The sequence below is a fragment of the Oncorhynchus clarkii genome, chromosome 32 (assembly GCF_045791955.1).
Source record: "Oncorhynchus clarkii lewisi isolate Uvic-CL-2024 chromosome 32, UVic_Ocla_1.0, whole genome shotgun sequence".
Lineage (NCBI taxonomy): Eukaryota > Metazoa > Chordata > Actinopteri > Salmoniformes > Salmonidae > Oncorhynchus > Oncorhynchus clarkii.
The window spans coordinates 25146344-25170580 of NC_092178.1; the positions used below are offsets into that span (position 1 = coordinate 25146344).

The window sequence follows — 24237 nt, forward strand, 5'->3', positions numbered from 1 at the left end:
GTCCAGCGAACACTAACAATGCACCTCAGACAGTCAAACAAACATTTTGTTGTGTCAAACGTTACGTGACATTTCATTACCATTCCATCCTCGGAGTGGCCGCATTGTTTGTACGAGCTTAGCTAAACAATTCTACCCTCGATGTATGTTTGTTTCCATTGCATTCTTTCTTTTGATTCTCAATGTTTGGAAAGCACATCTATCTACAATAGTAGGCCGCAAAAAAAAAAAACGAATAACCTACAGGTCACTGCAAAGGTGGAGCGCCTCATTTTACATCTTCAGTGCGCCTGTGCAGACTCACTAATCTGTCCACTTTCAACAGCGATTTCTGGGCACAGTTTTCAAATTGGTAGCTAGCTACTACGTAAGTTAATATCTATCTAAGCAGTCTATGTACAAATGAAAATGTATACACTATAGTAACCTGATATTAGTTGTTGCTTGAGTTTTGGCACTTTAGGTAGCTAAATTAGCTGGATATTTTAACTAGTTCCGGCGTTGTAGTTAACACGGGGATTTAAGTCGAGCGACTCAGCTTTTGGAGCAATATTTCAAAGGTAAGTGCATAGCTAGGTATTATATCTTATTTTTCAAGATACATAACTGTCTCACTGAGAACATGCATTATTGTGTTCATTGTTAGGCCAGGAAAGTAGTTAACTGGTTAGTGAATAGCTAGTCATTCAGACATTAGCCGGAACTCTGAAAACTACTATAGCCACCTGTTGCTTGCTTACGTCAGCTATTTTACTAGTAAGTTCCAGTACTTTTACTATAGTAGTGTATCATATCACATACTTTTTGTGTATCAACATGCTAGCTAACATTTTCATTAACGTTATAGGTAAGGTCAATCTTTATTCTGTCTGACTAAATGTTCTTATAGCAAACCAGCTACAGTAACTATATGATAAATTAGTGCAACTAGCTTGCTGGCTATCCAGCCAGGTAAAGTCGGGTGTAATGCACAACCCCATTTTCCATAACATAACTCGTTTGCCGATTATTTTGTGCCACTATAACGTTTAATGGCACAGCCAACATTTTGCCGAACAAATACTAAGTTGATGGTAGGTTAGTTAGCGCATTAGTTATTTCTGCTTGATGATAGACCGTTAGTGCCCTGCTCTGGTTTGCCCACCTGTAATGCCAAGTGCCAAAACAACAATATCTTATAGGTTATTGAAGGCCGAATAGACTTGACTTTTACCACAATTCACACTATATTTCCATCTGTATGCCATCAAATAGGCATAAAAGCAGTTTAACACACACACACACGTGCCAACAGAAGCTGTTTTAAATGGGCAAGGTCTATTTTGTCTACGACAGTCATCAGTTGGAATGTTTTCAGGACATTGTGTATCATGTCAGCAAAAAAAACAGATGGAGCCATTGTTTACAGATGGCTCATTTCTTGGGTCCTTGATCAACCAAACCTAAACTATTAGTTTTCACCAAAATAACGTTTCATGTCGAGGCATATCTAATATCTCTTGGAACAATACTTACGATTCACCCCCCTACTATTTCGTGAACAAACGCTCACACTTCACTTTGCTGATAGTAAGTACATTTTAACTCAATAAAGTAACTATGATTGATATGTGGTTGTCCCACCTAGCTATTTTAAGATGAAAATACACTAGCTGTAAGTCGCTATGGATAAGAGTGTCTGCTAAATGACTAAAATATAAATGTCAGGTTGAATGTGTCTTTAAAACCCGTTTTTATCCAGGGTCTCTTGTAGTGTGATTTCATGGTAGCTTACTCTCGCGATGTCTAGAATGGACTACAATGGCAGCCCACAGGTTGAAAATGGGAGACTCGAAATAAAACTTATTTTAAATGCTTATTTGATAGCGAAGGACACATTCGACATGCCAAATCGTAAGTATTGTTCCTAGAGATATTGGAAATGCCTCTGTTGATGGGAAACTTTATTTTGGTGAAACAGTAGTTTAGGTTTGGTTGATCAAGGATGCCAGGCTGTAAACAATGGCTCGTTGCAAACTAAGCAAACAGTAATAACCCTTTGAGGTAAGCTCTTTTTCACAAGCCCCATCTAGATGAACTACAATTTAGTTTCACTGTGTTACAAATAATCGGAAGTCTCTTTCAGCATTATTAGTTTCTCCAGTTTAAATACCCTGTGCCTCATTCAGTTTGATCTCTCTGGTTTCATTACGGTTGGGATTTGAATTGAAAAAGACTGCTTGTGTAACCATGTAAAACATCAAGATTAGTTGACTGTCATGTTGCTGGGCGTTTTAGTTTCCACTCATTTAGAGAGTAGAGGAGCAAATACCTCTCAGGAATTCCTTTACAGCCATTTCTGCTTGTTCCAACAAGTGTCAAGTGCCTTCAGTACTGAATGGAGGTGGTAAACAGCTCTGTAGAATAGGATACATTGGGGTTTGTCTGAGTCGTCCGGTTCTTCTAGAGAGAAGATGATAGAAAGGGATTGTTTTATCAGATCGAGATACTCAATTGTATGCTAGTCAGTCGTTTTAAAGGTAAGGCTATTGTTTCACTTTGTTTTATATAGGCTGCTTTAACACTTCACTGCGAAAGGTGATGGATATCTGTAGTCTGGGTTCAAGTCCATGGTTTTAGTGAGGAGGTTGTAATGTAATTTTTCTGAACAGAAAATTATAGATTTCTTCACTTTCCAATTCAGCACAAAGTCACATCCATGCTACCTGATTAATAGGCCTACATGTAGTTAATTAGGGCCTATTTGTTCCCAATGGAAAGTTAATGATGTGTGGTTAATTGTTTCAGACTTTTAATGGTTACTATTCTGCTGTCAGTTGGCTATATGAATAAATTATAACAACCCCCCCCCCTCCCCTCCTGTGTGTGGACATGGCCAATGCTGCAGAATGAACCCAACACAATGGGTGATTGTACCCACCCAGGTCTTCCAAGCTCTTCCCAGGCTCGCATCATTATGCTCTGCTCTAGGAACAAGCCTTTAATAAGATGTCAGGGAGTTCAGAATAAGCTGCACTGGTTGTTGCTCTCTACAATATTTATGAACGCTATCTCACAATGAAAATGGAGAGCAGCTGATTTAGCACCAGAAGTAAATTTATGTATGCATTTTTAGGTGTTTTGTTGCATCAGTTCAGTTTGAGAAGTTACTTTTCAAATGCCAGGTACAGGTGGCATTACTAATCTGTAGCCTAATAAGTAAAACATCAAAAATTAGGTAGGTGCTTATATTTGTTAGATCTCACATGTACAAGTGTGTATTATACACGTGTGAATTGTAAATGTGTTTTTTGCTTATCGTAACTCCCCCTGAGACACCCTTCGATAGTAGGGTCATGGCCAGGGTCTGGCATTATCAATGGCAATCCTGACGCAATTAGGGTTAGGTGCCTTGTTCAAGGACACATTTGCCGATTTCTTTCACCTTAATGGCTCAGGGATTTGAACTAGCAACCTTTCAATTACTGGCCCATGCTCTAACTGATAGGCTACATGTCGCCCATGTAGGCAATGTGTGTATGTAATTGGCACAGTCGAAGGAGCACCCACACGGTCACACACGCACTTTCATTTTGATGAAAGTACCCAAAATCTCATGGCTGCATCACCTTACCAAACCTGAAAATCTGGCTTCCTTCACCTGTCACTTCATTCCTTTTTGTGTCAGGTTCTGGTTTCCTGATGCAGAATAGGCAATAGGACTCTAAAACAGTCAAACAATCACCTAAACATACCAATAAGCACAGAGAGATGGGTCATTACCTGCTCTGCTCACCATTTGAAGTTAAATGGTGCTAGACTGAGGTGTGTGTGAGACTATCTGTTACTTGTTCAAGTGTTCAGGCCAGAACCTATTGTGCATAATGGAGGCCTAGTCTAACCTCTAGTTTACTCTCAGATTGGCCACACAAAGCAGCAGCAGCCAGGTGAACATTTTGTTTGCCTTTCCTGCCTGCTCATAACAGGTCATTTGTTGCTTTTTAAAAGCTAGCCTAGTCTACCTCTCCAGATCTGCATGGGAGTTGAAGTAGTCTATGAGCTAGGCCCTAATGCACAGCTTGGAATTTTGAGTATGGAACTGAGTGAAGCACAGATCTTTCTCTCTAGTGAACAATTTGTGGGCAACCTCACATTGGCTTTACTCGGGCATCCATGTGAAGGTCAAAGGCATTGGATATATATATATATATATATATATAAGAAAATAGTCTACTGATTATGTCATTCAATATAAGCAAGCATAATAACCAGGCAGTTACTTGGCAAGCTCTGTCTAGTTCCACAGGTGCCTGAGCCTAATGCCCTGGCAGTGGGGATTAGTTAGGCTAATTTAAGTGGCGCACAGACGTCATTTCCCACGGCAGTAGCAGTGTACATCACGTGTGTCTGTTTCTGTGTCAGTGTCTACTCACTGCAGGGACATTGCCAAACCGGTTAGACAGAGCATAGCTGACCATGCGTGAGATTGCTGCAGCTGAAACAGGACGGCCTAGCCTATGTCCTGACTGTTCTAATGGTTATTTACATCTCCAACGTGCAGCAGCTACGTTAGTGTTTAGGTTCATCAGTTCAAGCGCTGTGTTTTTCATGTTGTCAAGGTGAAGTTGTCATGATGTGTCTGGATGTATTAGTCCCTAGTGACCGTCCCTGACCTTCTCCTTGGTAGAGATATTGATCTGTATGCGTTTTATCGGCCCCAGAGGGCTTCAGTGTTGTCAGCACTCTCTAGTACAGTGCTATACAAATCTGCAGTAGTAGTCACACCTCCAGTCTGTCAGGCTGTTTTCCATGAGGAGTATGTTATTTTGTTTGACCTTCACTGACTTTGTTTTTCTCTTTTATATAGAAATAATTCAAGTCCTTCACAGAAGTCAGGAATCCCAGACACTACTTGGCTCTAATCACAGGAATCCCAGACACTACTACTGACTGGGGACGTTACAAGGCCCATGGTCTTCTGAAGTGAGTAAGTAACCTAGCTGTTGGCCCAGAACGGGCTCTACTTAGTCCAAGTCATGCTCACTGGCCACCTTGCCAGGGCTGTTACCTTCTGATTGATACAGTGGTTCCTCCTTTAACTTCTTGACGCTACCCATCCCTGTCGCATTTTCGTCAGCAACCGCTGAATAGCATAGCGCAACAGTCATATAATATTACTAAAAAAATATTCATATTCATAAAATCACAAGTGCAATATTGCAAAACACAGCTTATCCTTTTGTTAATCCACCTGTCGTCTCAGATTTTGAAATTATACTTTACAGCGAAAGCAATCCAAGCGTTTGTGTAAGTTTATCGATAGCCTAGCATAGCATTATGTACACTTAGCATCAGGAAGCTTGGTCACGAATCAGAAAAGCAATCAAATTAACCGTTTACCTTTGATCTTCGGATGTTTTCACTCACGAGACTCCCAGTTACACAGCAAATGTTCCTTTTGTTCCATAAAGATAATTTTTATACCCAAAATACCGACGTTTTTTGGTCGCGTTATGTTCAGAACTCCACAGGAAAGAGCGGTCACGACATCGCAGATGGAAATTCCAAATAGTCTTCATAATGTCCACAGAAACATGTGAAACGTTTTTTATAATCATTCCTCGGTAGTTTTTAAAATATATATTCGATAATATATCAACCGAGTGTTTAGGTTTTTCAATAACAGCGGGAGAAACAATGGCGGCTTTACTCTGTAGCGCAAAAACTCACTCCGAGAGCCCCCACCTATCCACTTACGCAATGTGATCTTTCACGCTAATTTTTCAAAATAAAAGCCTGAGACTATGACTAAAGACTGATGCCTTAGGGAAGCCAGAGAAAAAGGAATCTGGTTGATATCCCTTTAAATGGAGGATAGGCATGCATAGGAACAGAAGGGTTTCAAAATAAGAGGCACTTCCTGATTGGATTTTCCTCAGGGTTTCGCCTGCAATATCAGTTCTGTTATACTCACAGACAATATTTGGACAGTTTTGAAAACTTTTGAGTGTTTTCTATCCTATCTGTCAATTATATGCATATTCTAGCATCTGGTCCTGAGAAATAGGCTGTTTACTTTGGGAACGTTATTTCGCAATCTCTAATACAGCTATTATTGCAGGCTACCAAATGCTTCTCAAAGATGCCCTCTGGTGGTCAAACTAGCACTAACTAGCATTAATGGTACCAGTGGTTCACACTTAAATAATGTGGCATAGAATTCTGCGGCATCATGCAAGCTGCGCCGCAGTAAGCTGCAACTTTTAAAGGAGGAACCACTGTATGTAGGTCAAAAATTTGACTTCCTGTTTGAGATTTGGACCCATGTTCACTAGGCACATGTTGATGAACATTGCAGATAGAAATGTCATAAATAGAGCAGACAAGAGTCCTTATTCTACATTTCAGAGGGCTTCTTTGTTCTACATGACGTGCAGTGCCTTCAGAAAGTTCACACCTCTTGACTTTTTTAAAATGTTGTTCTTACATTAAAAATGTATTCAATTGAGATTATTTGTCACAATAATGTCAGTGGGATTATGTTTTTCTAGATTTTTCAACCCCTTTGTTATGGCAAGCCTAAAGTTCCTGGAGTAAAAATTTGCAAAGTCACATAAGTTGCATGGACTCTCTGTTCAATAATAGTGTTTAACATGATTTTTGAATGACTACCTTATCTCTGTACCCCACACAATTATCTGTAAGGTCCCTCAGTCAAGCAGTGAATTTCAAACAGATTCAACCACAAAGACCAGGGAGGTTTTCCAATGCCTCTCAAAGAAGAGCACCTATTGGTAGATGGGAAAATAAAAAATCTGACATTGAATATCCCTTTCAGCATGTTGAAGTTATTAATTACACTTTGGATGGTGTATCAATACACCCAGTCATTACAAAGAGACAGGTGTCCTTCCTGACTCAGTTGCCGAAGAGGAAGGAAACCGCTCTGTGATTTCACCATGAGGCAAATGGTGACTTTAAAACAGTTAGAGTTGAATGGCTGTGATAGAAGAACTGAGGAAGGATGAACAACATTGCAGTTACTCCACAATACTAACTTCATTCAGAGTGAAAAGAAAGAAGCCTGTACAGAATGCAAGTATTCCAAAACATGCATCCTGTTTGCAACAAGGCACTAAAGTAATACTGCAAAGAATGTGGCAAAGCTATTCACTTTTTGTTCTGAACACAAAGTGTTATGTTTGGGGCAAATGCAATACAACACTCTCCATAATTTCAAGAATAGTTGTGGCTGTATTATGTATGTATTATGTATTATGTTTGCTTGTCACGTGCCAGATCCAGTGGGAGGCACGGTGATGAGGATGCAAACACTCTTATTTAATATCTGTACACTGTGAGTGTTGCTTTACCACTCTCCATCACTGATGTGGAGTATACCTCCGCTGGTATGTTTTGTGCAGAGGGGGGCAACTCCCGCTTTTGTTTATTCACTGTTCCGAGCAGGCTAGTCTATGCAATCAACTTTTCTGCCATGGAAATTGATGTGAAGTTGTCCGTGGTCACATTTCTGCCTTTGCCCATGTAAGGCTCCCCGAGTCTCAAAGCCACAGTCTCGGACAGTTGCTCACCCGCTGGCCTTGTCTCATCTTTCCCCAGATATGAAAAGCCTTGGTTTCGACACTGGCGGCTAACCAACATTTTACTGAACCATGCGATCAGTTTCTATCTGGTTTCTAGCACCCATTCATTGATGACAGAATATTTTATATATATATATTTTAATTTTACGATTACTATGTTACTAGTTTTTGCTTTATAGTAGCCAGGGCAATGTTGCTGCGTGAGTGGTCATAGAAATCACAATGTTTTACCTGCATGTGACTAATTACAATATGCGCCCTTCTCTTCATGTACAAATTGACAATTGAATTTCCTAACTCATCAGGTTATTGTCGATTTAACCTTGTCTATAGGTTAACCCCTTTTTTTTTTTTTTTTTTAATTTTACCCCTTTTTCTCCCCAATTTCAAGGTATCCGAATGTTGTAGTAGCTACTATCTTGTCTCATTGCTACAACTCCCGTACGGGCTCGGGAGAGACTGAATGTCATGCGTCCTCCGATACACAACCCAACCAGCCGTACTGCTTCTTATCACAGCGCGCATCCAGCCAATGTGTCGGAGGCTACACCGTGCACCTGGCAACCTTGGCTAGCGCGTACTGCGCCCGGCCCGCCACAGGAGTCGCTGGTGCGCGATGAGACAAGGAGATCCCTACCGACCAATCCCTCCCTAACCCGGACGACGCTAGGCCAATTGTGCGTCGCCCCACGGACCTCCCGGTCGCGGCCGGTTACGACAGAGCCTGGGCGCGAACCCAGGGACTCTGATGGCACAGCTGGCGCTGCAGTACAGCGCCCTTAACCACTGCGCCACCCGGGAGGCCGTCTATAGGTTAACTCTTATGTGTGAAATTAGTTTTGGTGTAGTTTCAATGTGTAGATTGACTGCCATCATTTTGTTTCCCCCTCATCAACTTGGCTAGAGTCAAGGATGTTTTGTATTATTTTAAAGGCCTTCTGCAACACATGGCATGTTTTCATTTCCCTTACATTAAATTAGTAACAGTAAATAAAACATTCCTGTAACAGCTTCTTTTTACAATGTAAAACGTCAGAGAATGGTGTCAACCTGCAAGGTGTGCCATCACATTATTAAAATGAGCGCCAACGCTGATAAATAGGCAGCTCATCATCATCACACTACTACAGTCCTAATTTAAATTCTATTGTGAAGTAACTTACACAATTATCGCCCATTTGCCATTCATTAAGTGGGCTGGCATCGTTTGCTTTGCTAGATAGTCAAGTATATGTTTTGCATTATTCTAAAGGCCTACTGCAATATGTAGCATGTTTTTGTTTCCATTCCAATACATTTGATTAGTAATAGAGTTATAGTAAATAAAACAGTCCCATAACAGCTTCTTTTTACAAATTAAATCATAAAAGAGAATGGTATCAACCTGCAAGGCATGCGGTCAAAAGATTTACTGCTGATTTTAATAGGCATAACACAAACTCATTGTTTCTAAATGAAATCAACCTCTTTACCCTCCTTATTCAGTTAGGCCTAATTTAAATGCAGTTGTGAAGTAAGGTGCACTATTATCCATTTGTGATTCATTCAGTGAAGAGCGAGAGACTGCATTAAGTCCTACAGCACATTGTGTTGGCTGATTTTTACAAGGGCTCATACTTTTCAGTGTGTGATTTTCAATTCTGAGCAGTGTAAAATACCAACCTTTTCAAGGAAAAGTCAGGGAAGGAGCAGGTCATAGCTTTTTTGTGGGCTGATAATCAAAATCATAATGTGGCCTACGGCAGTTCAAGTGTTAACTGGGGAGTTTTTCAGGATAAAATATAAACGCAATTGACCTAAGAACAAGCAAAATCCTAGAGGAGAACCTGGTTCAGTCTGCTTTCCACGAGACACTAAGATTAATTCACCTTTTATCAGACAATAACCTAAAACACAAGGCCAAATCTACACTGGGGTTGCTTACCAATAAGACGGGGAATGTTCCTGAGTCGCCTTGTTTGCTTTTTTTTGTCTAAATCTGGCAAGACCTGAGAATGGCTGTCTTTCACTTTTTCTTTTATTTAACTAGGCAAGTCAGTTAAGAACAAATTCTTATTTGCAATGAGAGCCTTCACCGGCCAAACTCAGACGACGCTGGGCCAATTGTGCGCCGCCCTATGGGACTCCTAATCACGGCCGGTTGTGAAAAAGCCTGAATACGAACCAGGGTATCTGTAGTGACGCCTCAAGCACTGAGATGCAGTGTCTTTGACCACTGCGCCACTCGGGAGCCCCAGTCTTGCAATGATCAACAACCAATTTGACAGCGCTTGAAGAATAATGGACAAAGGTTTCACAATCCAGGTGTGGACAGCTCCAAAGGTAATTCTAAATTGTATTGACTCGGGGTTACCTATCTAATCAAGAAATACTATTGTTTTTTATTATTATTATTTATACAAATGTTCAAATTTTGTTTGAGTATTTTGTGTACATTATAAAAAATATATATTTAAAGACTAAATCCATTTTAATCCCACTTTGTAACGCAACAAATGTAAAAAAGTCCCGGGGTGTGAATACTTACCGGCAGGCACTGTGTTTCTATCTGGCCATTCCGCAACGTTTTGAATAGCTGAACGCAACCCTACCTTGTTTCTGCTCAGGTTAGTCACGTGGGCAGCAGGGAGAGATTCTTTTTATTTTGGTCAGGAGACTTTGTTCAGGGACTATTACATTCCAAAGTGCTGTACCTACCACTCACCGCCCTACCCATTTCCTGCTATGATATTCCAGGACCACACCTACTCCTCACAAGCTGGGTGACCACATCATTCTGTGTTGCTGCATTGACTGTTCAATTCTGTAGTGATCTTCATGGGATTGGCCCTTTCTGGCAATCAACTTTGTCAGGTCCTGATCCAGCCCTGGGTCTAGTTGCATCTGCTTCAATGAACAAACAATCCCACTGACTGTTTCTCTCTCAGTTCAAAGAGCTGCTCTGAGCCTCCCTGTATACCCTGTTAAGCTGTCCTAAACTGTGATTACAGGAAAGGTATCTGATCACTTGAAGAGGTGGTTCCTGCGGGCCATATACAGACGTAGGCTTCCATTTAATGTAATAAGTCACTGGCCATGTCCCATTGTCCAGAATAGAGAGTAACATAATTAACTGGTGCTTTGTTTATACATTGTTTGTCATGTAATGAAGAAACCCTAGGTGATATCGCCTCCACATGTCCAAATCAAATTGTATTAGTCACATGTGCTGAATAAAACGGGTGTAGACCTTACAGGGAAATGCTTACTAACCAACAATGCAGTTAAAAAACATAAGAAATAAAAGTAACAAATAATTAAAGAGCAGCAGTAAAATAACTATGGCAAAACGAATATATATATATATATCACACACACACACACACGGGGGTACCGGTACAGAGTCAATGTGTGGGGGCATTAGTTGAGGTAATATGTACATGTAGGTAGAGTTATTAAAGTGTCTATGCATAGATGGTAAGAGTTGCAGCGGTGTAAAAACGTGTGGGGGGGGGGGGGATGCAAATAGTCTGGGTAGCCATTTTGATTCGTTGTTCAGGAGTCTTATGGCTCGTGGGTAGAAGCTGTTTAGAAGCCTCTTGGACCAAGACTTGGTGCTACGGTACCGCTTTCTGTGCGGTAGCAGAGAGAACAGTCTATGACTAGGATGGCTGGCGACTTTGACCATTTTTTTAGGGCCTTCCTCTGACACTGCCTGGTATAGAGGTCCTGGATGGCAGGAAGCTTGTTTCTGTTTAATAAGCGGAAGCTGTGCAGCTGGTACTGTGGTTGTAATTGGCTAACAAACATTTAGGACCTGTGATGCAACCCTGCTTGAATCTGTTCCCTAAAAGCTTGCTTGGAGCACATCAAAAAGACTGGGCAATAGACAAGTCAGCCCCTGACGGCTTTTGGCTGGGTTTTAAAATCCAGACAGACATTCACACTGACATTGGTTAATTTCTCCATCACCTCCTGGGTCTCTTTCACATGGCCTCCCCCTTCACTTCCACCTGCTCTTTGGGACTGTGTAAATCATCAGTCTGAGTCTTAAAGATATTGTGGCCTGTAACACTTAATCTATTTGTTTGGGGGTGGTGAATGGAGGGGGGGGGGGGTCTCTGGTTGATGGGCAGCTCTCGGGAATTGTGGGGGAATCTTGGATGGTTGTTGGCCTGGCTGTTGGAAGTCTGCTAGATGACTGAATGTAAATGTTGAACAGCTTCACTGCAGGTTGTATGTATGTTATGTTATGGTTTGGTATGTTTGTTTTAAAAACAACTTGCTACTGTCCCATGTGCCCAGACTCCTAAATGAATCGTGTGAATGAGTAAACATGGCATGTGTTTCTGTGTCTAAAGTGGAAAGCTCAACATCAATTTTTTTCCTGTCTGGTGAGGGTCCATTAACGCAGTGAACACCACAGGTAGTTAGCAGCCAGAGGATTAAGGGCCATGTTCATAACTTGGGACTGCCAGGGAAGGCGAGAGACTGATTTCTAAGCTCCATGTGTTAGAGACTGATAAACCATTTTGAATATGGGGCTAGAGCTATTCATTTTACTGTAACTAAACTGCTTCTTCCTGATTGAGGCTCGTCTTAATCTGTTGGGGAGATGAGAGGAAAGCACCATTTTACTACTCTGTGGCTCCTCTCCCCCTCTTAAAGACAATGCTAGGCCTGCTGGAAAGATGATCTAATATGGTGTGAATTACTCTTTTTAACCAACACTCTTATATGAGGGATAAGGACATCCGATGATAGTCTCCATTGACACACACACACACACACACGCACACACAGAGTCATTGCATTTGTTTGTGTCTGTTGGTGCCTATTTTAATCTGTTGTTAATTCTACTTTCTCATTTGCTCAGTTTCGTCCCTTGTTTTGTCTGACTCAGGAGCTGTTGTCTGCTGTGCTTTGGACTCTGTGATGGCAAATCGGGGTAAGAAAAGTATGATTTCTATGTAGGCCTGTATTCTATCATAGCCTACCTACTCCTTTATAAAAATGGCTTCATTTCTAACATGTCATGCCCTTTTGTGTAAATGGCTTAGGCCTTGTCTAGGAAAATTTGATTTTGTAAGTGGTGGTCATAGGGCAAAAGCTAAGTCAAAACATCTGAAAACCCACAGAAGACTGTTCTAGCCTAGCTAGTTCTGATAAGTCTCACATGCGACAGTGTTGTGCTTTGGAGATTACTATCAGACATGGTATCAGGAAAGCCGGTGAGGTGGTGAGTCAACACTAATAGTATAAAGTGGCTGCGCTGGCGATACTCTGCAGTCCTATCCATTATGGGGTGGGCTCAACGCGACACATAGCCCCTGACTGTTTCAACAGAGCTATCTGATTGGGTCTTTCCCCAAGCAAAGGACACACCTGTAAAGGTTAGGAAACAGCTGTTTTTCTCTACCAGCCCCACACAGCCTTGGCTCTAGTCTCTTGTTTCAACCGCAGAAGGACCTCCGTGTGAGTCCATGGAAGAGGACATAGTATCTGGTCTAGACTCGTTAGTTGCTGCCTGTTCTTGTCGCAGACCAATCTGTTCTGTTAATTGATCTATGAAAGGTTCAAATGGTTGTACAATCGGAGTATAGATGTGAGTAAAATGCTGTTTCTGTTGGTGGTTTTGTTTGTTCTGATGAATGTTTTCCCGACAAAGGCAAAAAAAAGAAAAGAATGGAAGTTCTTGTAGTGAAGGTTGAAGCAAGAAAATAAAAGTGTTTGGTGGACACAGTGTGGGCATTACAAATGCCAAAAAGGTGCTTGTGGCAGATGCTGTGAATGCTGCTGCTCAGAAGGTCTCCTGAGTGGAGGAGTGACGTACAGTGGGGAGAACAAGTATTTGATACACTGCCGATTTTGCAGGTTTCCCTACTTACAAAGCATGTAGAAGTCTGTCATTTTTATCATAGGTACACTTCAACTGTAAGAGACGCAATCTAAAACAAAAATCCAGAAAATCACATTGTATGATTTTTAAGTAATTCATTTGCATTTTATTGCATGACATACAGTGCCTTGCGAAAGTATTCGGCCCCCTTGAACTTTGCGACCTTTTGCCACATTTCAGGCTTCAAACATATAAAGATATAAAACTGTATTTTTTTGTGAAGAATCAACAACAAGTGGGACACAATCATGAAGTGGAACGACATTTATTGGATATTTCAAACTTTTTTAACAAATCAAAAACTGAAAAATTGGGCGTGCAAAATTATTCAGCCCCCTTAAGTTAATACTTTGTAGCGCCACCTTTTGCTGCGATTACAGCTGTAAGTCGCTTGGGGTATGTCTCTATCAGTTTTGCACATCGAGAGACTGAAATTTTTTCCCATTCCTCCTTGCAAAACAGCTCGAACTCAGTGAGGTTGGATGGAGAGCATTTGTGAACAGCAGTTTTCAGTTCTTTCCACAGATTCTCGATTGGATTCAGGTCTGGACTTTGACTTGGCCATTCTAACACCTGGATATGTTTATTTTTGAACCATTCCATTGTAGATTTTGCTTTATGTTTTGGATCATTGTCTTGTTGGAAGACAAATCTCAGTCCCAGTCTCAGGTCTTTTGCAGACTCCATCAGGAGTCTTCCCATCAATTTTAACCATCTTCCCTGTCCCTGCTGAAGAAAAGCAGTCCCAAACCATGATGCTGCCACCACCATGTTTGACAGTGGGGATGGTGTGTTCAGTGTGATGAGCGTGTTGCTTTTACGCCAAACATAACGTTTTGCATTGTTGCCAAAAAGTTCAATTTTGGTTTCATCTGACCAGAGCACCTTCTTCCACATGTTTGGTGTGTCTCCCAGGTGGCTTGTGGCAAACTTTAAACGACACTTTTTATGGATATCTTTAAGAAATGGCTTTCTTCTTGCCACTCTTCCATAAAGGCCAGATTTGTGCAATATACAACTGATTGTTGTCCTATGGACAGAGTCTCCCACCTCAGCTGTAGATCTCTGCAGTTCATCCAGAGTGATCATGGGCCTCTTGGCTGCATCTCTGATCAGTCTTCTCCTTGTATGAGCTGAACGTTTAGAGGGACGGCCAGGTCTTGGTAGATTTGCAGTGGTCTGATACTCCTTCCATTTCAATATTATCGCTTGCACAGTGCTCCTTGGGATGTTTAAAGCTTGGGAAATCTTTTTGTATCCAAATCCGGCTTTAAACTTCTTCACAACAGTATCTCGGACCTGCCTGGTGTGTTCCTTGTTCTTCATGATGCTCTCTGCGCTTTTAACAGACCTCTGAGACTCACAGTGCAGGTGCATTTATACGAAGACTTGATTACACACAGGTGGATTGTATTTATCATCATTAGTCATTTAGGTCAACATTGGATCATTCAGAGATCCTCACTGAACTTCTGGAGAGAGTTTGCTGCACTGAAAGTAAAGGGGCTGAATAATTTTGCACGCCCAATTTTTCAGTTTTTGATTTGTTAAAAAAAGTTTGAAATATCCAATAAAGGTCGTTCCACTTCATGATTGTGTCCCACTTGTTGTTGATTCTTCACAAAAAAATACACTTTTATATCTTTATATGTTTGAAGCCTGAAATGTGGCAAAAGGTCGCAAAGTTCAAGGGGGCCGAATACTTTCGCAAGGCACTGTAAGTATTTGATACATCAGAAAAGCAGAACTTAATATTTGGTACAGAAACCTTTGTTTGCAATTACAGAGATCATACGTTTCCTGTAGTTCTTCACCAGGTTTGCACACACTGCAGCAGGGATTTTTGCCCACTCCTCCATACAGACCTTCTCCAGATCCTTCAGGTTTCGGGGCTGTCGCTGGGCAATACAGACTTTCAGCTCCCTACAAAGATGTTCTATTGGGTTCAGGTCTGGAGACTGGCTAGGCCACTCCAGGACCTTGAGATGCTTCTTACGGAGCCACTCCTTAGTTGCCCTGGCTGTGTGTTTCGGGTCGTTGTCATGCTGGAAGACCCAGCCATGACCCATCTTCAATGCTCTTACTGAGGGAAGAAGGTTGTTGGCCAAGATCTCGCGATACATGGCACCATCCAATATGGTGCAGTCGTCCTGTCCCCTTTGCAGAAAACCATCTCCGAAGAATGATGTTTCCACCTCCATGCTTCACGGTTGGGATAGTGTTCTTGGGGTTGTACTCATCCTTCTTCCTCCAAACACGGCGAGTGGAGTCTAGACCAAAAAGCTCTTTTTTTTTCTCATCAGACCACAGAACCTTCTCCCATTCCTCCTCTGGATCATCCAGATGGTCATTGGCAAACTTCAGACCGGCCTGGACATGCTCTGGCTTGAGCAGGGGGACCTTGCATGCGCTGCAGGATTTTAATCCATGACGGCGTAGTGTGTTACTAATGGTTTTCTTTGAGACTGTGGTCCCAGCTCTCTTCAGGTCATTGACCAGGTCCTGCCGTGTAGTTCACCTTCCTCATGATCATTGATGCCCCACGAGGTGAGATCTTGCATGGAGCCCCAGACTGAGGGTGATTGACCATCTTGAACTACTTCCATTTTCTAATAATTGCGCCAACAGTTGCTGCCTTCTCACCAAGCTACTTGCCTATTGTCCTGTAGCCCATCCCAGCCTTGTGCAGGTCTACAATTTTACCCTTGATGTCCTTACACAGCTCTCTGGTCTTGGCCATTGTGGAGAGGTTGGAGTCTGTTTGATTGAGTGTGTGGACAGGTGTCTTTTATACAGGTAATGAGTTCAAACAGGTGCAGTTAATACAGGTAATGAGTGGAGAACAGGAGGGCTTATTAAAGAAAAACTAACAGGTCTGTGAGAGCCGGAATTCTTACTGGTTGGTAGGTGATCAAATACTTATGTCATGCAATAAAATGCAAATGAATTACTTAAATCATACAATGTGATTTTCGTTTTACATTCTGTCTCTCACAGTTGAAGTGTACCTATGATAAAAATTAGACCTCTACATGCTTTGTAAGTAGGAAACACTGCCGATTTTGCAGGTTATCAAATACTTGTTCTCCCCACTGTAGGTGGAGGGTGACACAGACAATTCAGGTATGTAATTAGTATTCCCTCGTTTTGAAAAGAGTTAACCAAATGCATTCAAGTTGTTGTAAACATTTATTTACAGAAACAATTGACATTTTCTATTGTTTTTGGTCGCTGCCTGTACCAACGGGGTCAGTGGTGCTGCAGCTGAGCAGGAGCTGAGTGCGCCCAGCCTCCACTGCACCTTGTGCGTCACAACCCTCGAGTGTCCGTGTCCACACAGATGCAGTCCTGCAAACGCAAAGAGACACCATCGACGCTATTAACAAGACTGCCAAGGAGTTGAAGGAAATAATAAATATTTTGTGTGATATAAGCTGTACATTGAAATAATAACCCCAAAAATGTTATTTGTTTGCATACCTTGTGTTTTTACAAGTGATGCATCACATCCACACGCTGGATTACGGCAGCTGCGTTTGGTTCAAACGCCTGGGGATAGTGGTCGGGGCCAACACAACCAACAGTGTCAGGGGGTAAAGCCACGTTCCTTAGCTGTGCCACATTATGTATATCACAGCACACAGGCCCCACAATGTCGCAGACCTATTCAGACTTGTATAAAAGGTTTCCGCCGGAGTCTTTGAGGCAGTGCCATCTGCCGTTCAGAAGCCCGATGGTGCGCTCCACAGCAGCACGTACCTGGCAATGGTGCACATTGTAGTTCCTCTGCGCTCTGTGGGTTGGAGAAAGGGGTGTGCAGCCACCGCTTGAGGGGATAGCCACTGTCACCTGCAAGATTTAGTGAATGGGTTAGGCACTGCAGTAGAAAAAATTACAATTGATTTAGAATTTCTACATTACTCATCCGTAACTAGAAGCCAGCCATCACGCACAGCTCCGGCCTCAAGTCTGCGCCCAACACTGCTGTTTCTCCATATCAATGAGTCATGGGTTGTCCCAGGCCACCGAGCCACTACATTAGTCAGTACCATGTCCGCATCACATTTGATGTAGACATTAATAGAATGCAAATGCTTTCGATTTAATGAAAGCGAATTCATTTTCACTCCGTGACCTTATAGCAACATGAGTGCAGTTAATAGCACCGAATACATTTGGGAAAACGAACATTGCTGCAAATTGCACTTTTTTATTTGCCTGTTCACACACCGTGTAAGGAAACTTTTATCTAGAAGTGCGTCAATCCAATTATACCTCCTAACACGTCTGGCATAACATTAATAAAGGTAGGTCAGGGATCTCTCAGCCAGTCAGCCAATTCCCTTTGAAAAGTGCCGGTTGCCAGAAATCCGAGGGTTGTCGGGACTTGAAGTAGGACAGGCATGGCTTGGTATCTGCGGGTGCTTCTCTGTAAAGCTGGGCCCACTACAGCACAGAGATCCAAGAGAAAGTCACTCATCATTGGCCAGTAAATCTTGCTGGTCTCTGAAAATTTGCTCTCCAAATTCTTCCATTTGGCAAATCTTCCAACTGTGCCAAAGCAGCCATTGTGCATCATTATGCATTGTAATTGCATGTCTTTTTATACCCACCCATTTGATTGTCAAAGCTACCCAATTGCATAACACCTTCAGGTGTGGTAATTACCCTGATTGTAACTGACAATGACAGGGCCATTATCACATTGACAGTTCTGCGCAACAAACATGTGATAACATGTATCTGCCTGACTGAGGCATCGAAAACGGTATCAGTTTAAATTTAATTTGTCCTACTGTTCACCTTATTATTTGAGGATACATTTCATAACATGCAACTCTTGTTTAATAATTACAGATCCAATTAAATATGATTCCCAATTAAGCTGTACAACTTATTTGATGGGTTATTTTGCAAAAACCAATCTCTTTTTATTAATGATCCTAAATGTTTTTTTTTGTGTGCACTCCAGGGAACTCTTCATATGTGAGATGTAATATTTACATTTTTTACACAATGGTATACATTTAAGCGTTTCTCGAGTTTCATCCTCCTGCCATCAGTCGCAGTTTCTAATTTCTCCAGGTTTTTTTTGTGTGTACGTATGGGTCAAAGTGTCCGTGGAGGACCGCACATTCTCATGTCAAGTTAGTTTTTACAAATAAATGCCAAAGTTTGCTTACAGTGGCGTACGCCTTCCTTTGTGCCTACGGAACGTTTATAAATGAGGCCCTTGGACATGTTATGCCTGGTTGACCAACATACATTAGGCCTATAGCAGTCGTCACCAACCGGTCATCGCGATGCAGACCGCAAATTAAGTGCACCTGTAGGTCTACCGCTGGCCAATCAGATGGCTCAGATCACTGTCTGCAAAGTTTCCTCGTGCCATAGACCGTAAGAAGCCTCCAACGCAAAGTTGATTAATGTGAGATTTTCAACACTTTAAAAAAAACCATGTCTAGAGAGACGCAATGAATACAGCAAAGAGCTGCTGTTTTTATGAGTAAGTTTAAGTAGTTAACAAACTATAGTTTTGGCAAGTCGGTTAGGACATCTACTTTGTACATAACGCAAGTAAATTTTCCAACAATTGTTTAGACAGATTATTTCATTTATCATTCACTGTATCACAAATCCAGTAGGTTCGAAGTTTACATACACTAAGTTGACTTTGCCTTTTAAACAGCTTGGAAAGTTCCAGAAAATTGTCATGGCTTTAGAAGCTTCTAATTGACATAATTTGAGTCAATTGGAGGTGTACCTGTGGATGTATTTCAAGGTCTACCTTCAAACTCAGTGCCTCTTTGCTTGACATCATGGGAAAATCTAAAGAAATCAGCCAAGACCTCAGAAAAAGAATTGTAGACCTTCACAATTCTGGTTCATCATTGGGAACAATTTCCAAATGCCTGAAGATACCACGTTCATTTGTACAAACAATAGCACGCAGGTATTAACACCATGGGAGCATGCAGCCGTCATACCGCTCAGGAACAAGACGCTTTCTGTCTCCTAGAGATTAACCTACTTCAGTGCGAAAAGTGCATGTCAATGCCAGAACAACAGCAAAGGACCTTGTGAAGATGCTGGAGGAAACGGGTACAAAACTATCTATATCCACAGTAAAACAGGTCCTATATCAACATAACCTGAAAGGCCGCTCAGCAAGGAAGAAGCCACTGTTTCAAAACCGCCATTTAAAAAAGCCAGGCTATGGTTTGCAACTGCACATGGGGATGAATATCGTACTTTTTGGAGAAATGTCCTCTGGTCTGATGAAACAAAAATAGAACTGTTTGGCCATAATGACCATTGTTATGTTTGGAGGAAAAAGGGGGAGGCTTGCCAGCCAAAGGGGTGGGAGCATCATGTTGTGGGGGTGCTTTGCTTCAGGAGGGACTGGTGCACTTCATAAAATAGATGGCATCATGGGGAAAGAAAATTCTGTGGATATACTGAAACAACATCTCAAGACATCAGTCGGGAAGTTAAAGCTTGGTCGCAAATAGGTCTTCCAAATGAACAATGACCCAAGCATACTTCCAAAGTTGTGGCAAAATGGCTTAAGGACAACAAAGTCAAGGTATCGGATTGGCCTTCACAAAGCCCTGACCTCAATCCTCTAGAACATTTGTGGGCAGAACTGAAAAATTGTGTGCGAGCAAGGAGGCCTACAAACCTGACTCCGTTACACCAGCTCTGTCAGAAGGAATGGGCCAAAATTCACCCAACTTATTGTGGGAAGCTTGTGAAAGGCTCCCTGAAACATTTGACCCAAGTTAAACAATTTGAAGGCAATGCTACCAAATACTAATTGAGTGTATCCAAACTTCTGACCCACTGGGAATGTGATGATGAGAAATAAAAGCTGAAATAAATAATTGTCTCTACTATTATTCTGACATTTCACATTCTTAAAATAAAGTGGTGATCTAACTGACTGAAAATAGGGAATTTTACTAGGATTAAATGTCAGGAATTCTGAAACTGAGTTTAAATGTATTTGGCTAAGGTGTATGTAAACTTCCGACTTCAAATGTAAGCGATAAGAATACCATATTTGCCCTTGACTCCTGTGTGTGACTTGATAACACAACACACATTCCACAATACTGATGAATTGAGTCATGCAGTAGCCTGTTTTTATTCAGCTTAACTGTTTGTTTTTTTCATAGTAGATGTGACGAGGAGAAACCAAATCTACCTATTCATTTTCACAGAATCTGTTTCCTTTGATATTAGTCAAGGCTGGTATGGTTTCCTATAGAGACCAGCTGACAGCCAGGGATGGTTCCCAGGGTAGCGGGCCTGATTAGGACCTTTTTATCAAAAAGATCACCTATAGCCTTGCATTCCTAACATTCCTGCCTGTCATTTCCCCTTGAAAGAGCTCTTTTGTGTCGTTACCTGGTTCCACCTCTAGAGAGGGCTACAGTGGTGTGCGCTATAGCTCAACAGAGGCAAAGGTTTTGGAATGGAGTCGTGTCAGATTTGAGAAGACGCACGCGCACACACACACATTCAACCCAATGACTTCCGGCGCCGACAGAGATGGCCGCCTCGCTTCGCGTTCCTAGGAAACTATGCAGTTTTTTGTTTTTTTACGTGTTATTTCTTACATTAGTACCCCAGGTCATCTTAGGTTTCATTACATACAGTCGAGAAGAACTACTGAATATAAGATCAGCGTCAACTCACCATCAGTACGACCAAGAATGTTTTTCTAGACGCGGATCCTGTGTTCTGCCTTACAAACAGGACAACGGAGTGGATCCTATGCAGCGACCCAAAAAAACGACTCCAAAAGAGAGGGAAACGAGGCGGTCTTCTGGTCAGACTCCGGAGACGGGCACACCGTGCACCACTCCCTAGCATTCTTCTTGCCAATGTCCAGTCTCTTGACAACAAGGTTGATGAAATCCGAGCAAGGGTAGCATTCCAGAGGGACATCAGAGACTGTAACGTCCTTTGCTTCACTGAAACATGGCTCACTGGAGAGACTCTATCCGAAGCGGTGCAGCCAACGGGTTTCTCCACGCATCGCGCTGACAGAAACAAACATCTTTCTGGTAAGAAGAGGGGCGGGGGCGTATGCCTCATGGCCAACGTGACATGGTGTGATGAAAGAAACATACAGGAACTCAAATCCTTCTGTTCACCTGATTTTAGAATTCCTCACAATCAAAAGTAGACCGCATTATCTACCAAGAGAATTCTCTTCGATTATAATCACAGCCGTATATATCCCCCCCCAAGCAGACACATCGATGGCTCTGAATAAACTTTATTTAACTCTCTGCAAACTGGAAACGATTTATCCGGAGGCTGCATTCATTGTAGCTGGGGATTTTAACAAGGCTAATCTGAAAACAAGACTCCCTAAATTTTATCAGCATATCGATTGCGCAACCAGGGGTGGAAAGACCTTGGATTATTGTTACTCTAACTTCCGCGACGCATATAAGGCCCTGCCCCGCCCCCCTTTCGAAAAAGCTGACCACAACTCCATTTTGTTGATCCCTGCCTACAGACAGAAACTAAAACAAGAGGCTCCCACGCTGAGGTCTGTCCAACGCTGGTCCGACAAAGCTGACTCCACACTCCAAGACTGCTTCCATCACGTGGACTGGGAGATGTTTCGTATTGCGTCAGATAACAACATTGACGAATACGCTGATTCGGTGTGCGAGTTCATTAGAACGTGCGTTGAAGATGTCATTCCCATAGCAACGATTAAAACATTCCCTAACCAGAAACCGTGGATTGATGGCAGCATTCGTGTGAAACTGAAAGCGCAAACCACTGCTTTTAATCAGGGCAAGGTGTCTGGTAACATGACCGAATACAAACAGTGCAGCTATTCCCTCCGCAAGGCTATCAAACAAGCTAAGCGCCAGTACAGAGACAAAGTAGAATCTCAATTCAACGGCTCAGACACAAGAGGCATGTGGCAGGGTCTACAGTCAATCACGGTCTACAGGAAGAAATCCAGCCCAGTCACGGACCAGGATGTCTTGCTCCCAGGCAGACTAAATAAATTTTTTGCCCGCTTTGAGGACAATACAGTGCCACTGACACGGCCTGCAATGAAAACATGCGGTCTCTCCTTCACTGCAGCCGAGGTGAGTAAGACATTTAAACGTGTTAACCCTCGCAAGGCTGCAGGCCCAGACGGCATCCCCAGCCGCGCCCTCAGAGCATGCGCAGACCAGCTGGCCGGTGTGTTTACGGACATATTCAATCAATCCCTATACCAGTCTGCTGTTCCCACATGCTTCAAGAGGGCCACCATTGTTTCTGTTCCCAAGAAAGCTAAGGTAACTGAGCTAAACGACTACCGCCCCGTAGCACTCAACATCCGTCATCATGAAGTGCTTTGAGAGACTAGTCAAGGACCATATCACCTCCACCCTACCTGACACCCTAGACCCACTCCAATTTGCTTACCGCCCAAATAGGTCCACAGACGATGCAATCTCAACCACACTGCACACTGCCCTAACCCATCTGGACAAGAGGAATACCTATGTGAGAATGCTGTTCATCGACTACAGCTCGGCATTCAACACCATAGTACCCTCCAAGCTCGTCATCAAGCTCGAGACCCTGGGTCTCGACCCCGCCCTGTGCAACTGGGTACTGGACTTCCTGACGGGCCGCCCCCAGGTGGTGAGGGTAGGCAACAACATCTCCTCCCCGCTGATCCTCAACACTGGGGCCCCACAAGGGTGCGTTCTGAGCCCTCTCCTGTACTCCCTGTTCACCCACGACTGCGTGGCCATGCACGCCTCCAACTCAATCATCAAGTTTGCGGACGACACAACAGTGGTAGGCTTGATTACCAACAACGACGAGACGGCCTACAGGGAGGAGGTGAGGGCCCTCGGAGTGTGGTGTCAGGAAAATAACCTCACACTCAACGTCAACAAAACTAAGGAGATGATTGTGGACTTCAGGAAACAGCAGAGGGAACACCCCCCTATCCACATCGATGGAACAGTAGTGGAGAGGGTAGCAAGTTTTAAGTTCCTCGGCATACACATCACAGACAAACTGAATTGGTCCACTCACACAGACAGCATCGTGAAGAAGGCGCAGCAGCGCCTCTTCAACCTCAGGAGGCTGAAGAAATTTGGCTTGTCACCAAAAGCACTCACTAACTTCTACAGATGCACAATCGAGAGCATCCTGGCGGGCTGTATCACCGCCTGGTATGGCAACTGCACCGCCCTCAACCGTAAGGCTCTCCAGAGGGTAGTGAGGTCTGCACAACGCATCACCGGGGGAAAACTACCTGCCCTCCAGGACACCTACACCACCCGATGTCACAGGAAGGCCATAAAGATCATCAAGGACATCAACCACCCGAGCCACTGCCTGTTCACCCCGCTATCATCCAGAAGGGGAGGTCAGTACAGGTGCATCAAAGCTGGGACCGAGAGACTGAAAAACAGCTTCTATCTCAAGGCCATCAGACTGTTAAACAGCCACCACTAACACTGAGTGGCTGCTGCCAACACACTGACACTGACTCAACTCCAGCCACTTTAATAATGGGAATTGATGGGAAATGATGTAAATATATCACTAGCCACTTTAAACAATGCTACCTTATATAATGTTACTTACCCTACATTATTCATCTCATATGCATACGTATATACTGTACTCTATATCATCGACTGTATCCTTATGTAATACATGTATCACTAGCCACTTTAAACTATGCCACTTTGTTTACATACTCATCTCATTTGTACATACTGTACTCGA

General features: G+C 42.7%; 1 protein-coding gene across 4 annotated transcripts in view; it reads left to right on the forward strand.

Annotated features, from left to right (window-relative positions):
* Window positions 1-310: 310 nt before the first annotated feature.
* LOC139392133 (phosphatase and actin regulator 4A-like) overlaps window positions 311-24237 on the forward strand; it is a 60310-nt gene continuing 36383 nt past the window's right edge. The window contains exons 1-3 of one of the 4 annotated variants that reach the window (XM_071139861.1): window positions 311-560; window positions 4847-4962; window positions 12466-12510. In XM_071139861.1, coding sequence (XP_070995962.1) covers window positions 12498-12510 — 13 coding nt within the window. In that variant the 5' untranslated portion in view covers window positions 311-560; window positions 4847-4962; window positions 12466-12497. Of the gene's footprint in view, window positions 561-4846; window positions 4967-12465; window positions 12511-24237 lie in introns of all 4 variants that reach the window. The other 3 variants (XM_071139860.1, XM_071139863.1, XM_071139864.1) reach the window with 3 other exon arrangements.